The 16,782-nt window shown below is 45.8% G+C and overlaps 1 protein-coding gene across 2 annotated transcripts in view; it reads left to right on the forward strand.

The window, feature by feature from the left end:
* The window catches only part of GAK (cyclin G associated kinase), a 98,572-nt gene that overhangs the window by 27,148 nt on the left and 54,642 nt on the right, over window positions 1-16,782 (forward strand). For both annotated transcript variants that reach the window (XM_065549802.1, XM_065549803.1), the window contains exons 6-10: window positions 2,433-2,558; window positions 4,219-4,308; window positions 9,521-9,656; window positions 10,346-10,458; window positions 15,102-15,213. In XM_065549802.1, coding sequence (XP_065405874.1) covers window positions 2,433-2,558; window positions 4,219-4,308; window positions 9,521-9,656; window positions 10,346-10,458; window positions 15,102-15,213 — 577 coding nt within the window. The remainder of the gene's footprint in view (window positions 1-2,432; window positions 2,559-4,218; window positions 4,309-9,520; window positions 9,657-10,345; window positions 10,459-15,101; window positions 15,214-16,782) is intronic.

Consider the following 16,782-nt stretch of genomic DNA (forward strand, 5'->3'; position numbering starts at 1 on the left):
ACCTAGCGACCAGCTGCAGTGAGTGTAGGGGATTGGGATGGCTGGAGTTTCAAAAAGCACTAAAATCTACTTTTTGTTGTAGTGCTTGGTTTTGGAGCACATTGACTTTTGAACTAAAATTAATCAAGGGGGGCACTTATTTCCTGATTGGTTATTTTAAGACCTTTCATCCTTTGTCAGTCCTTTACAAATGGTATGGAAGGCCTTGAGCTCTGAGGTAAAATTGTGGCCAGTGCCATCCTGTTGGGAGGAACTAAGCAGTTGCCAAGGGTTAGCATTTTTTAAAACTTGAAATTTTTCCTGAGACACTAGTTCAGGGGCAGGGACTGATGTTTTACTCTGCTCTACTTGAACAGTGGGGGCCCTGATTCTGTGTAGGATGCTACTATAATAGACCGTTTTTCAGAGTTAAATCAAAATTATGTTGTTGATTTCTTCTGTTACTATTCCAGTGCCTATTAAGAAAACCTGTCCCTGGCAGAGACTCAAAGTGATGGGGAGAGGGGGCAGAAAGCAGGTTTCATACTACAGTAGCTGCACAGGGAGAGGGGCTTTTATAGGAAAATTCAGAGCAAGATCTTGATCTTTGTGCCACAACAGACAGTGGCCTCACTAAAATGATCCAGGGAGGTGTGTTTGCACTGCAGTTCCCAGAAAACTGAGTTTAGGTAGACTGAGGAGAAAACTTACGTCAAACAGTCTCTGTGCATTTTTAAACTAAAATGTTTTTGCTTTAATAACTGTTTACAAATATAGATATCTTCTCTTTATTTGTACTTAAAGCGAATGACTCTAGTATTGGTTGTGTGGGAAAACGAGTGATTGAGCTCAGTATCATCAAAATTTTGTAATATTCTTTTGCTTAAAGATATTAGGATCTCTGAAATTCTCTGATATAATGCAGCTTCAAATGGGTTGAGATTCATGCAGTGACCTCCACTGCAGACTTTCCATTACTTCATTCCTTTGTTTGTTGGTGTGGCACGCACTCCTTCATTTGCTTTCCCCCAATCCTTTTCACAATGGCTAATGTTAATGTGATTTACGTGCACGCGGCATTGTAAGAACTGGTGCCACTTGTTTAAATTCCACATTAATTATGGGGTACACCTCTACCCCGCTATAACACGAATTTGGATATAACGCAGTAAAGCAGTGCTCCGGGGGGGGCGGGGCTGCGCGCTCCGGCGGATCAAAGTAAGTTCGATATAACGCGGTTTCACCTATAACACAATACGATTTTTTGGCTCCCGAGTACAGCGTTATATTGGGGTAGAGGTGTATTTTGAAAATAGTCGCATGGCTCTCATACTTGAAACTCTCTCAATTAATTTGTCCCCTTGAGTAGTTGCCATGTGGAAAAAAACAAGTCATTTTGTAGCATAGGGAAGGCATTTTCTTCGAATTAAATTTGGATTTTTAAAGGTCCCTCTAAGCTGGTTTTGGAAGACACAGGTAGAGACCCCCTTAAAATATGAACACTCTACTGACATTCTTAGGAAGGGAGTGACCACTGTTTCTAAAAGCTGGGCCCAAGTAAGCATGCACATTTTACTCTGTCTTCCCAGGGGGTGCCAATGATATTCGTGTGTGCTGATTGTATTTGGTTGTTGCTCTGCCCACTATGCCAGACCTGGCGCATACAGGAGAGCACTAAAGAGTGTACTAACAGAATAGGAACCACTGAATGGAAGAGTCAGTTATCAGGGTGGGTCAAGGGAATGCAGCCTCAAGATACAATGATAAAGATATTCCATGCTCTGAGGCTATCACAATCTAAGGCTAACAGAGAAGACGAGACCTATTGAAAACAGTTTTAATTTTTTGAATAAACATTTAATTTATATTTTCCTTTTCGGGCCTCACAATCAGCACAGAATTCTCCTGGAGAGAATCTCTTCCCCCCACCCCCCCCCCCACCCCCCCCCCCAAGCTATTAACTGGTGCTCCTGATACAGTTTTAAACTACTCATTAATCTTGAAGGGCAATTTGTAAAAGACTCCTTGCATGTCTTTTCTAGCTTAAAGCACTAGAAAATGTCGTGCAGAAACAACATATGGAGGGACATGGATTAAATAAAATACTAGATCCTTTGAATTGAATTTGTTAGAAATAAAGATGTACTATTCCACAAAATAGATCATGTCATTCAGGGCAAGCTGTCTAGTGGCAAGACTAAGGGGGAGAGCTGGACTTCCTGGGCTTACTACCTGTTTTGCCTACGGCTTGGACCTTAAGCCCGTCACTTACTCTAATAGAGTCTTAAGTGTCCATTCTAACGTGGGATACCATGTGTAGTAAAATACTAAGTATTGATTCATTTTATTTAATAAATATTTGTACACTTCCTGAGCATGATTTAAAAGTGTGCATGAGCTACACAGCCTTCATAAATGTTTGTAACTTTTTCAATTTGTTAACCTACCTGCAGGTGGAGAACATGCTGATTAGTAACCAAGGGACAATTAAGCTGTGTGATTTTGGCAGTGCTACAACTATAGCACATTATCCTGATTACAGCTGGTCTGCACAAAAGAGAGCAATAGTTGAAGAGGAGGTGAGAAACTTGACAGCAGTTAATTATAAGATATTAAATTCATTCTATTAGTGCTGCTCTGTTAGCATTAACCTCCCCCCCCCACACACACCTTTCCCTCATTTATGACTGTTCTAAGACAATTGAAGCCCTTTCAGTTGTGAAGTGGATTACAAGGCCTTATTTTTCGAGTCAGCTGCTGCTACCTTGTTCAAATGTTATCTGCCATTACAACAAAACAGTTTGTGTTTTTAAACTACTTTCCTGAGCACCCATCCTAGTCGATGCCCATGGAGTGCCTGCTACTCTCTACTGTGGAGAAATAAAATATAAACACTAATTGAAACTTGACACAATTGATAGTGTAACTTTTCATGACCTATTTAATAAAAAGGGAGAGGAGTAAGGAATCGACTGCTATTTTCTGTTAGTACGTGAATTTTCACCATCTGCAGAAAAGTAAAAAGTCAGTTGTACCCCAGTGACTCTGATCAAATCTAATCAAACATGGCTTCTAAAACTGAATTGGGTGGCATGTGATGAAGCAGTAGGTTTGACAGATCTTGGACTAGACAGTATTGCTGTACTCTTAGGACAGCTATATCAATGTTGGCATGTTCCCCCTTTCTTTCAAAATGCAATTTGTCCATAGATCTGGCTAAGTACTAGTAATGCTGACAAATCCTAATGTAGCGGTAAAGATGGATTTACTTTAAGTGATTTCTCAAACCCTTCTAAATCTATGGAGAAGGTCAGTAATGAGATGCAAACTAAATCCATTAACTTGTGAGAGTCTGCACGCTCATTGACAGCATCAACTTCTTTTTTTGGGAGGTCCTGAGTACTAGAAGAATGATACCTGCTTGCTTCTGGTCCCCTTCTCCTTTTTGGAACCTGAACTCATGGAGAATTGTCTGCTGGCTCTCTGGGAAGGGAAGAGAAGATGGTGCCATGCAGTTGGCCAACTTCTCACATGGGGCGGAGGAAAAAAGGCACAAAGTAGGGTCCTTCCTCCAGATGCATCCTAAGGGCATGATATAACTCAGCGGTCGGCAACCTTTCAGAAGTGGTGTGCCGAATCTTCATTTACTCACTCTAATTTAAGGTTTTGCGTGCCATTAATACATTTTAACCTTCTTAGAAGGTCTCTTTCTATAAGTCTATAATATATAACTAAACTATTGCTGTATGTAAAGTAAATAAGGTTTTTAAAATGTTTAAGAAGCTTCATTTAAAATTAAATTAAAATGCAGAGCCCCCCGGACCCGGGCAGTCTGAGTGCCACTGAAAATCAGCTCACGTGCTGCCTTCAGCACGTGTGCCATAGATTGCCTACCCCTGATCTAACTGTTCCTTGTTTCTTAGTGTCACTCTCCCCTGTTGAGAGCAGGTAGTCTGGTTTTGCTTGCTGTGTGGCTTGAAGGGACTACTGCAGCAGGTACTTTTTAATTACAGTTAAAATGTCATTCCTGTAGGCTTGACATAGAGATACTTCCCTCGTAACTTTATTTTGAAGCAAGGACTTGCACCTTGACTAATGTGCCCCAAACTAGGTTTTGAAGTCAGAATGCCCTTTTTACTTGCTTTTTAGCAGAACATTTTTGGAACGCTGTTCCCTGAGGCTGAACATAAAGCATTGTTCAGGTCTCTGCTTCATGAACTTTTACTTTTGTTTCTGCAGATTACAAGAAACACAACACCAATGTATAGGACTCCAGAAATGATAGACTTGTACTCAAACTTTCCAATCGGTGAAAAACAGGATATATGGGTAGGAACTTCTGTTTCTCTTTGTATGTAATGATGCCTGTTAGATATCATAGTTAAATAGTACCTATATTTCATCATATTTGTGATGTTTAAACAATTGCACATTCACTGCTATTGGAATTGCATTGTTTGATATTAAAACAAAACCTCAGCTGTCTGTATCTGAGACATTTCAGGCAAAATAAGCTTCATTGGTATGAATTTTAAATCTTAATTTGGGCTGACCTGAGGCATAGACCTCAGAAACTTTGTCCCAACTCCTTCAATGCCTTGAGTGAAATGTCTGTGTTGCAACAACTTTGCTTCTTCTCTGGAGGTCAGGACAGGGCTCTCTTGGAGTCCATGATCACTACTACGTGATTAGACAGAGGTTGCTAAGACACACAACTCTGATTTTGCTCATTCACAAATCCTAGTCTCAAGGTAGTTCAGAGTATGAAATGCAGGAACAACTTAAACATTAGTACTTCTTAACTCTTGTTTGTGTGGAAATCACGTATGTTTCTCTTGCAACTAAGTGGGATGGCAAAAGGCAGTGGGAAATGAGTAACCTGCATTGACAGGATTGCAGTTGCATTTGAAGAGAAATATTTAAACTCCCAGTGCATCTTCAGTTAAGTGTCAGCGAGGAGTCCTTTTGCATTCTTTTTGGTCATGTTACACATTAGTATTTTTCAGAGTATTGGATATTTTTATGAATGCACATGCTTAACTTCTAAAAACTGTACCAGTGTTGGTAAACAAGTCTGTATGACTTTTTAAACATGTATTTTAATATCAAATGCAGAATAGACACTTGAACATCAAAATTTGTGATGGCTGTTCCGGGCTATTGGAATCTCAACTACTGTCTAAACCTTTTAAACAATACATTTTAAAAATTAACTTGAGCTTCTTGTGTTCTGCCTCTGTAGTTGTCAATCTTCATATTGAATTTTTGGAGTGAAAGATGTGAGAGTAAACCCAGGGTAATATAGTTCTTAAACACCTTACTCATATATCAGATTAAATCCATACAAGTTGGACCACAATTGCATCCACTTACTGAAAACAGGAAAGGTAGCCCTCCATTTATTCAGAGGACTTGGGCAATTGAAATCTTCGGTTAGGATAACCCAGGTATTTACTGGCGTGGCTGACTCCTCCTATTTAACAGTATGTCAGCTGTTGTCACATACCGCTTTGTTCTTTAAAAGGGCCGTGTCCCAGCCAGTGGGGCTCATGTAGCGCCTGCCATTCTGCTAAGCTGCCTTGTCTCTTGTCTGATGGTCTGTGGTCAGGGAAATCAGAGTTGCATATGCAGTACAGCACAGCTGCAAGGGGCATACGTGGTTTTAGTTTGTGATTCGGGTGAATGGTTGTACTTTACTTTCCCCCAGGGAGTTCAGTATCCTCCACTGCTCTATTCTAGGCGCTTTTCACCATACTGTCTAGATGAATTTGTAGTGCTGCTGCTCAGGCCATAAAAAAATGTGTGAACTTCAGTGTGGATCAAAAATGTAACTCCTGTTAACCACAAAGCTTCCTGAAATGCTTTTGCAGATCAGGAATACATTAGATATTACTCCTATTATTCCTTTGACCAGTTACCAGGTTCTCAAATGTGGTCCGCGTTCTCCTGGCTTTTGATTATTTTATTCATTTTTCTCTGGCTCCTTTTCCGAAGTCTAGACACCTTCTAAAATTTAAAGCACACCATTAAAAAACCCTCAGTACAGTTCTTATACTTTCCAAGTAAAAGCCTTCCACAAACCAAACACCTTACCTCACCGTATCATCATGCAAAGCCTATTCATGTCCAGCACCTTTCCCTAGTGACCCCAATTTCCCTAAATTCCTGGGGGAGGGGGAATGAGCTTTGGAGCATGTTTGGACGGTTAACAAATCTGGATGAAAGAAGGAAGTGAAATGCAGAGTCAAGAGAACCCCATCACTGCCAGTGTCCTGCCAGCAGCTCCTCCAGCTGTTCTGAGAGTCCTTTAGCTCAATTCTTTTTGTCTGATCTCAGCTGTGTCTGTATGGAATGGGAGACGGGATCTCCCAGCTAACCAGATCCCGGCTGCCTGTTTAAAACAAGCACATTGAAATCCACCTAGAAACTTGCAGGAGCCAGTGTGGCTCTTGGAATCTTGGTGCTGTGTGTCCGGCATGATGTGCTACTTACCAAATGGGTGACGCTGTTGTGCACAATCTTCAGCATCCCACACGGGGGAAGCACGACGCTTCGGAATTCCGTATGCTGCAATTGATCAGATTCCATCTGAGCTGGCTTCTGCTCATGGTCAGGTCATGTTCTCTGCGCTTCACGAGTCACCATGACTTAGTTGACCTGTGGATGGAAGAAGCTGGAAGATACTGTTTTTAAAGATTTTTGTACCTAAAATAAAGGTTTTATCATAAGTAATACCATAGAAATAATGGCGTCTTCTACCAATGGGCATCTTTTGAATTGAAGTTCCTTTTTTTGCTTCTATCTTCAGGCTGAGCTTAAGGAAAAATATTTTTGTCCCCTCAAATAGCAGGTCCTCCTGGGACTTGGCCTCCAGAAAAAAATGCTGTCCTGTCAGATAGTTTATCAGAGTTCTTCCATTATCACTAGTGCTTTCTCTTTGAAAGTCGCATGGCTTTTTTGTAGGTGAAATCTTTGGTGTTTAGTATCGGCATTAATGAAGGTTTCCACAAATTCAATGGGCTTCAGGGAGCATTCTTCCACCACCACCACCATGAGAGTGCACACATTCTTAGTTTTTATTTGATTGTCAAGATGCCCACTAATGTTATGATTGCAAGGTTTTTTGTGGCTTACATTTTCCAGTTCTACATTCGATCTACGTTGTCTGTAGCCGCTAGCGTATAGAGCAGTGGATGAAGACTCAGGAGACATAGACAGTGTTTCCAGCTCTGCCACTGGTCTGTTGGGTGACCTTGGAAAGTCACTTCTCCTTTCTGTGCCTCAGTTTCCCTATCTTCAAAATGGAGTTGATACTGAACTCTTTTGTAAAGTGCTTTGAAGTCTACTGATGACAAGCTCTATGTAAGAGTTAGAGATTATTTTTGTGAAGGCTGTTTTCTTTGCTCGTTATTTTATCCAACTTATTAATTTTCGCTGATGCAGTTTCACTTAGTTCTTTAATGTGGCTTTATCACTTATTTTAGGGTAATTCCTCTGATGCTTTATTGAAACCCATTTGGTTGGTGTCTGGTGGGTCTCTAGCACTAGAACTTCAAAAAGCAGAACCTTGTTTTGATTTTTGGCTTTTTCCAGTATCACAGCTCTTTGCAGTGGAGCTAATCAGATTTCTTTCTCTGCACATCTGTTACTGAGTGCATTTGCTCTGTTAAACGTTAACTCCTTCTTACCTTTAGTTGTCGTTATGAGAACATTTCCTGATTCTATAAAGGTGTTTGTACAAAAATAACCCGGTTAGAAAATTAAACTGTAGTAAGCCAAGGCTGGATAGCCTTCATCCAAGAATTCAGAACCAAAAACAAGTTAACTGAGCTGCAAACACAAAAGTGCAACTTCATAGTCACCCTCAGACGTCTAGTATTAATCTTCATTACAATAGGGACTCAATGTCCAACAGAGAACCCATTGGGCTGGGTACAAGCACAGTGCGAGTCTCTACCTACAGTCTGAATAGTCAAGACAGACAGAACGTGAGAGCGTAACCAGAGGCATAGAGACGTGAAGTCACTTGGCCCAAGTTATGGCATCACATTGTATCCATGTGCTCATGTGGAACTGAGGGTGATTCTGTGAATTACCCTGGGCGCACTTCTTCAGTACCAGACAAAATAACAGAACTACAAAGAACCGAGTAATGTAACCTCATATTAAGCATGTTCTTTGTGATGGTGAATTGTACCATTTTTAACTTGTGAGAATTCTCAGTTAAAACTGATTGGATATAATGTAGATGGACAACTAACTTTTATAAAGGAAGAGGCTATTAAGGGAACTTGGAAACCACAGGGTGGTGAAGTGTTGCATCTTGGGTTTTAAAAGCTGGTTAAGAGAGCAAGCAAGTGTAAGAATGAAAAGCTATGTTTTCATTGTGGAAAGATGATTTATATTTTAAGATTTTAGGAGACCGTTAGTGAAACTGTTTGGTTAATATATTGGGCAAAATTTACTATGCACACAATTCAGAGACTAGTGAAAATTGTGAAGGCACCCAGAACTTAACTGGTGTAACACAAGTAGGGGTGCTAAGTAGGTGGCCACCAAAGTGACAGATAGCTATCAAAGTAAATATCTGTAAATTAAAGCACTTTGGAAGGAATAACTTTAAATAAACCATATACGTTTATGGGTTCTGAATGACTAAGACCTTACAAAGTACATTGAGGTGTCGTTATGGACAGGTGAATGCTCAATGCAGAGCACCCATCAGAATAACTAACAAAGTATTAGGCTGCATTTGAAAGAGAATAATGAATCCCATTACATAGGTGTTCTACAAATCGGTGACACACGTTGGCTTTGAATGCCACAATTTGCTCAGCGCTTGAAAAGGAGGTAGCTGAAACTGTCCAAAGACTGGCAGCAAAAATAGTCAGGAGAATAGTGATTTGCGCTTTGACAACCTACCCAATATGTACTTAGTAACCGAATGAATTTGAATTAGGAGAGCAAAGAGAGGACCAAATCCTTTAAGTAGGAGTGACTTACACAGAAACTATGAATGTAGGATTTGGCCCATAAAAATAGAACTCTCTCTTTGGAGCACCTACTTTAAAAACCATTGTGCTACACTTTGCTACATATATAATAAAGGTGTTGCTACCTATATATTATACTAGAATATAAATCCCTCAACCTGGAGAGAATTTTAAAATAAAAAAAAAATCTGAGACTGAGGAAACTAGCAGACCTTTAATCATAATGGCAAAACTGTACCACAGTCTTCATGCTGCTAGAAACGGTTAGTCTGTGTAGACTAGCTTGTTAATCTTTAATCCTAAAGAATGAAACTTCAAGGGTCTAGTTATTTTAGAAAGAAGGGGGGTATGCAGCTGAATCACTGTAAATAGTGTTGGGTTCCATGACTAAGCAATTTGCATTTCATAGAGCAAAGTTATTTTAGATTTGAGCTTGATTAGAGTTGTTCCAGTTTCTAATCAGTTTCATATCTAGAATTCAACTTTAAATGGTTTTCGGTGCCTGAATTACTGACTTTTCTGTAATGTTCGCTTTTATTTCTGTGTAGGCCTTGGGCTGTATCCTGTATTTATTGTGCTTTAGGCAACATCCATTTGAAGATGGGGCTAAGCTTCGCATAGTCAATGGGAAATACTCTATTCCTCAGAATGACACTCGATATTCTGTGTTCCATGATCTCATTCGTAAGTTTAAAATCTTGTTCATTTATTCTGATGCTTTTGTGGACCTTACTTCTTTCATCATTAAAAATATGTTAGGTACAATGGGATTAATCAATCAGAATTTTCCAGTTCCATTGAAGTAGCATCGTAAACCATATGACAATGATTAGTTTATTTTTAGCTATGTGACATCAATATGAAGAACTTTCAAACTTTTCTACATGCAGTTAAGAACTAGATTTTTTTAGTGTAAACCTTGTGGTTTTTCACTGATTTTTTTTCAATACTTAATCTTAGGATTTTGATAAATTGGCTGGAAATATTTTGCATTTTGGTTTGGATTCCTTGAATTTGTTTAAGAAACTTTGTTTTACTAAAGTTCAGAAGACACAGTTGAACTACTACAGTTGGTTGTTAAATTTCTGATGAAATGGGGTGGGTTCTAAGTTGCCTGTAAACATTTCTTCAAGATTGATTCTCTTGTAGTATTTTCTTTAAAAGTGTCGTCTTGATTCATCACTAAAATCCTTATTCTTAATACAGAGATGCCTGTTAAAGGCAAATGATACTTGGGTACAAGTTGGCTGTTTCCCTCGTTTTTCTGCACGCTTTACTATGGATAATCATGCGGCGCTTGAATCCGCTGAGGAAAGAACAGATTTATGCCATCAAAAAAGGACTGTTGTAATGTCTAAATTACCTTTTTTTAGGTTCCACTTTGAAGGTGAACCCAGAGGAGAGGTTGTCAATCACTGAACTTGTGAATCAGCTGCAGGAGATTGCGGCTGCTAGGAACGTGAATCCTAAATCTCCCATCACGGAGGTACGGGAGGGCTACAAAGAGTATAATCCTTCTCTTCCCCACCTTCAATCGATAGGAACTTTGAAACGGCTGTCAAAATGGTTGCAGTGAGATTTTCAAATGAGTTTAAGGGGGAGGGACTCTGGCTGCTCTGAGGGGGAGGGACTCTGGCTGCTAGAGGCCCCAGTGGCTGTGAGCGGCTTTCAATCAGGCACAGACGTCCAATCAGCCACACCGCACTCTGCATGAGGGGAAGGGGGAAATCCCGGACATTTCTACCTTATTAGAAATCCCCTCCCGGACGGCCATTTAAAGCTATAAAAGCCGACATGTCTGGGGAAACCCGGACGGATGGTAACCCTAGTTAATGCAAATGCCTGTGTGGACTTTTACTTTGGTTTAAGGGTTGCTTATTTCAGTTTCTGAAACCTGTTCCTAATTGACTTGAGTGTCCTTTTGCACAGATTTAAGTAAATAGATTACTAAATCTTACCTTCAATTGAACTGGTGCAACTCTGCAAGCAGACGAGCCTTTTTAACTGTTGTGATTTCTGCTGCTGTCTGTAAAAGAAACAAAACCTTAAACTTTGCAGAACTGAAGTAAGAATTCACACAGACAGCTGCATTAGTTTTACTGCACTGGTTTAACCAAGAGCAGGTCTACAGTAGAAGTGCTACATTGGTACAACTGCAGTGCATGTGGTGAAGATGCTCTGTGCCAATGGGTGAGCTCTCCTGTCGGCATAAATGACTCCACCTCTGCAAAAGGTGGAAGCTATGTTGGTGGGAGAGCGTCTCCTGCTGACATAGCACCAGTGTGGACAGTGCTTAGTTTCGCTGGAACTTGCATCGCTCGGGGGGGGGGGGGGGGGGGGGGTGTCCTTCACATCCCTGTGTGACATGAGTTAGATCGACTTAAGCTATAGTGTTAGGGTTACCATATTTAGTGCCTCCAAAAGGAGGACACTTTAAAGGGGCCCCAGCCCCGCCCCAACCCCGCCCCCTCCCCAAAGTCTCCGCCCCCTCCCCTGCTTCCCGCGAACATTTGAGTCGCGGGAAGCCTGAAGCAGGTAAGGGTGTGTGTGGGGGGGGGGCGGGGGAGGAGGCACGGCCCACCCCCGGCACCGCAGGTCCCCAGCCCGTCCCCCGAGCTCCCGGCCCGGCACCCGGCCCCCCTGAGCACCGCCGGCACCCGGCCCGGCACACGAGCCGCCGGCCGAGCCCCCCGGCCCGGCCCGGCACCGGGCCCCCCGAGCACTGCCGGCACCCGAGCCGCCGGCCGAGCCCCCCCGGCCCGGTCCGGCACCGGGCCCCCCCAGCACCGCCGGCCGAGCCCCCGGCACCCGAGCCGCCGGCCGAGCCGCCCGGCCCCCGGGCCCCCCCCCGAGCACCGCCGGCCGAGCCCCCGGCCCGGCACCCGAGCCGCCGGCCGAGCCGCCCGGCCCCGGGCCCCCCCCCTGGCACCGCCGGCCGAGCTGCCCGGCCCGGTCCGGCACCGGGCCCCCCCAGCACCGCCGGCCAAGCCCCCGGCCCGGCCCCCGGGCACCCGAGCCGCCCGGCCCCGGGCCCCCCCCCCGAGCACTCCGGCACCCGAGCCGCCCGGCCCCGGGCCCCCCCCCCCCGAGCACCCGGCACCCCGAGCCGCCCGGCCCCGGGCCCCCCCCCCCCCGAGCACCGCCACCCGAGCCGCCCGGCCCCGGCCCCCCCCCCCCCCCCCGAGCACCGCCACCCGAGCCGCCCGGGCCCCCGGGCCCCCCCCCCCCCCCCGAGCACCGCCGGCCGAGCCGCCCGGCCCCGGGCCCCCCCCCCCCCCCCCGAGCACCGCCGGCCGAGCCCGCCCGGCCCCGGGCCCCCCCCCCCCCCCCGAGCACCGCCGGCCGAGCCGCCCGGCCCCGGGCCCCCCCCCCCCCCCGAGCACCGCCGGCCGAGCCGCCCGGCCCCGGGCCCCCCCCCCCCCCCCCCGAGCACCGCCGGCCGAGCCGCCCGGCCCCGGGCCCCCCCCCCCCCCGAGCACCGCCGGCCGAGCCGCCCGGCCCCGGCCCCCCCCCCCCCCCCCCCCCCGAGCACCGCCGGCCGAGCCGCCCGCCCCGGGCCCCCCCCCCCCCCCCCCCCCGAGCACCGCCGGCCGAGCCGCCCGGCCCCGGGCCCCCCCCCCCCCCCCCCCCCCCCGAGCACCGCCGGCCGAGCCGCCCGGCCCCGGCCCCCCCCCCCCCCCCCCGAGCACCGCCACCGAGCCGCCCGGCCCCGGGCCCCCCCCCCCCCCGAGCACCGCCGGCCGAGCCGCCCGGCCCCGGGCCCCCCCCCCCCCCCCGAGCACCGCCGGCCGAGCCGCCCGGCCCCGGGCCCCCCCCCCCCCCCCCGAGCACCGCCGGCCGAGCCGCCCGGCCCCGGGCCCCCCCCCCCCCCCCCCCCGAGCACGGCCGGCCGAGCCGCCCGGCCCCGGGCCCCCCCCCCCCCCCCCGAGCACGGCCGGCCGAGCCGCCCGGCCCCGGGCCCCCCCCCCCCCCCCGAGCACCGCCGGCCGAGCCGCCCGGGCCCCGGGCCCCCCCCCCCCCCGAGCACCGCCGGCCGAGCCGCCCGGCCCCGGGCCCCCCCCCCCCCCCCCCCCGAGCACCGCCGGCCGAGCCGCCCGGCCCCGGGCCCCCCCCCCCCCCCCCCGAGCACCGCCGGCCGAGCCGCCCGGCCCCGGGCCCCCCCCCCCCCCCCCCCCCGAGCACCGCCGGCCGAGCCGCCCGGCCCCGGGCCCCCCCCCCCCCCCGAGCACCGCCGGCCGAGCCGCCCCCCCCGGCCCCCCCGGCCGGCCCCCCCCCCCCCCCCCCCGAGCACCGCCGGCCGAGCCGCCCGGCCAGATGTCCGATTTTCCCGGACATGTCCGGCTTTTTGGGATTTCCCCCCGGACGGGGATTTGGAGTCCAAAAAGCCGGACATGTCCGGGAAAATCCGGAACGTATGGTAACCCTATATAGTGTAGACCTGCCACTTTGTTCTGTATGAATGGGATTCTGCAGTAGCGGCTGCTGTTTGTCCTTAACTCTTGGTTGGCGAACCCTTTTCTGTCTCCCAAGCTTTGGGGTTAGCTTTCCCAAGAAACATCTTTTTTACCAGCTACAGTTACATTCCTGTTGGCAAGTTTACACTTGGTAAGTTTATGGGTTGGATCCCAAAATAATGTAGCAGCTGCATATGGGTTCAGATTTTCTGGCCTTGGTAACAGTGTATTTTATGCTTTCCCCTTCCCGCCAAGGAGACTGTGTGCAGCCCAGTCTACCTGTTTGTGCTTCATCTGGTGATTCCCCTTCTTCTCTGGGAAGTGCTTGTTGTTTTCAATGTTGTGTCCTTTTCCCATCTTCCGTTTTTAAGCAGTCTCCCTTGGTGTCTTTGGCCATATCTGCATTCATGTGGTACCCCTCTATTTCTGCCTAGGTGAATGGCTCATCCAAGCGTAATTTGGACATTAGGCATGTGTCCCCAAATATTGCAATCTAAGTGCCCTACTTCCTGGAGTTCAAATAATCCCTCATGCCAACTCTGAAACTCACTAGTATAGTGGCTGTCTAGGGTACGCTTCTGTCCGTGTTCCTCCTTGAGGTGCAGCGACCGAAATGAAACATGTAATGTGGGCTACAGAAGCTTGTCTTGCTAGATAAAACTTGATGCTTTTTTTGTCTCCTACTTGGGGGGGTCACACTTTTTTCATGAGGAGTGTTTCTTGCTGTAGGGGAAGCGGGAGAGAAGGAAGCTCTGGAAGTTTCTGCACCCTTGTCTAGAAATGGGAGTAGGATTCTGCTCAAGTATGGCTGTCCCGTTTGTTGCCTGTCCTTTGCTCTGGAGCAGCGATACTCGGACTGAGACTCGGGAGCTGCAAGTGGCTCCTTATTGTATCTCCCGTACCTCTTTGCAACACGTGATAGTAAAACACTGAATGATTTAATTATTAACCAGTCTAAGTTATTAACCAATCAAGATGTCTTTTCTATGTTATTAACCAATTGTCGAATACTTGGTCAGTCATTTTGCTGTGAGATGTATATAAAAATAGTAAGTGAAACAATGAATTCACACTCCTGTGGCTCTTCTGGGGAATGTTGATCGTAATTTGGCTCCTGAACCACTGAGGTCTGAGTATCACTGCTCTGGAGTAAAGGTGCCATATCACTCTTCTAAAGCTGGGCCATCTTTCTTAGCCTTTCCTTTTTCATCTGTGTTGTAGAAGAAAGTTGAGTCTTTGTGGGTAAGTTTAGCTCTGATTTAGAAAAATTAAGGATAGGTTTGCAAGGCAGCCACCTTATTGCTAACCTGTTGAGTTCATAGTATCCGTATTTCAGCAGTTGAGCTGGGAGATTTTCCTGCCAAGATCCTGATACTCCTTCCATTCAACCTCGAGTTTTACTACTGACTTTGAGCAGTAACAATGTACCAGAGCAGCCAGAAAAACCTGGGCTGAAAGCCGAACTAAAGAATATTGGCCCTGTTTCTCATGGTGCCTAATGCACTGAAATAAAACTAGTGAAACTTCTTTTTTGTCCTTTCAGTAGTTTAAACAGCCATTCAGGGTTAAACAGTGAGGACCGGGCAACTTAAGTTTTGTAACTGTCCTTTGCCAATGCAGTGTTTATATACAAACTTAATCATATCCATCAGAAGAAATTTTTTTTTCTTTGCAGCTCCTGGAACAAAATGGAGGCTATGGAAACAATGCTGTGCCTAGAATGTCTACAAGTTTGGTGCCACAGGGCTCCAAGCCTGCGGGACAGCTCAACAATATGTACAATGCAGGTATGTACAGTGATAGGCATCTCTGCACACACCATCTGAATACAAACTAGTTGTGTTTATGGTATGTGAAAACTTCTGGGTGGGCTTGAAATTTTAAATGAACTTCCTTAGCAGAAATGTTCATTTCTCCTGAGTGATACTGCTATTCAGTATCTTGCTTTATGAAAACCACTTAGATTAAGTGATTATTGTTAAACAAGCTTGTATAGTTCTTGTGAAGGACTTCACATTTGTAGATTGATTCCACCTTCTTCAGAATAGACTTCATGTTTATATATGGCAAATGTAAAAATTTACTCCCTACATTCTTCTCACAAGAAAAGAGAAAGGACTGTTTGCTAAAGTGCAACAGCTGATACCAAATGACATTGTTAACCTGTGGAATAAAACACTTAGATGAAAATGACTTATCTGTACAATGAATATCAATTTATACAAATTGTAGCAGCTAAGGAAAAGGCAGCACTTAAAGATTCATATAAAATTTGGAATATGCTATAAGAACATAAACATAGATTGGTTTAGGATCAGAAATGTCATTTTTCCAAAAAACAAACTCAAATAGAAACCTCCACTTTATAAATATATTATGCTAAAAACAGATAATAGCCTACTTTGGTTGAACTGCAGTTCTTCAAAGTAACCTATTAATTGGTCTTAGTCAAAACATCCTTTTTTGTGTCCAATAGATATAATCTTGTTAACTGAAATAACAGTTTCTATCCTGTGTGATTTCACGGCTAAATATTAAACTGTTAACTTCATGAGCATAAATGCTTCAAGGAACTGGATATATTTCACCTAAAATGAAAGACTGGAAATGTTAATCATTTTACTGCATGCAATTTTTTCTCCTCTTTGATTTAAGTTATTTTATTCATGCCTTCTGTGCAGCTCATGAGAGAAAAGTATATATTCAAATATTAATTTACCTGAAGGGAGAACTTTAAAATGAGGTAAATTTATACTACCAATAAAATACTTTAGTAATACTGTCCACACTTTATTCTCTGTGGGATGAATCTTCTTTCATAACAGGATTGTGTTTTCAAATGCTTGTCTGACCATCTGCTTCACGCAGGGTCAAAGAGGACTCTTTTTTATGTATTACACAATAATGGTAACAGGCTGTAGTCCAGCAGATGATGATAAAAGGAAATGTTAGTGATCCCGGTAACAAAGAAGTGGGCTGTAACCCACGAAAGCTTATGCTCTGATAAATTTGTTAGTCTCTAAGGTGCCACAAGTACTCCTGTTCTTTTTGCGGATACAGACTAACACGGCTGCTACTCTGAAATCGGTAACAAATGTAACTTTCCGAGATAAAACCAGAAATGGCTGTAAAATGTACTACGTACAGTCAAGTAGCTTTCAGTGGCATGCTGCATATCAGGATGAAAGGCAGCATGCCACAATTTAAACCAGGGATCTCAAACTCAATTTACCTTAGGGCCAGGGCCAGTCCTCAAACCCTCCCCGCGGGCCAATAATGTCACTGAAGATAGTGGTCGGAAAAGAAAATGTTTATATTGTATTTTTTTTGTTTCGAATTTCTCAGAAATAATAAAA

Source organism: Chrysemys picta, chromosome 6, assembly GCF_011386835.1.
Source record: "Chrysemys picta bellii isolate R12L10 chromosome 6, ASM1138683v2, whole genome shotgun sequence".
In the NCBI taxonomy this organism is placed as follows: Eukaryota; Metazoa; Chordata; order Testudines; family Emydidae; genus Chrysemys; species Chrysemys picta.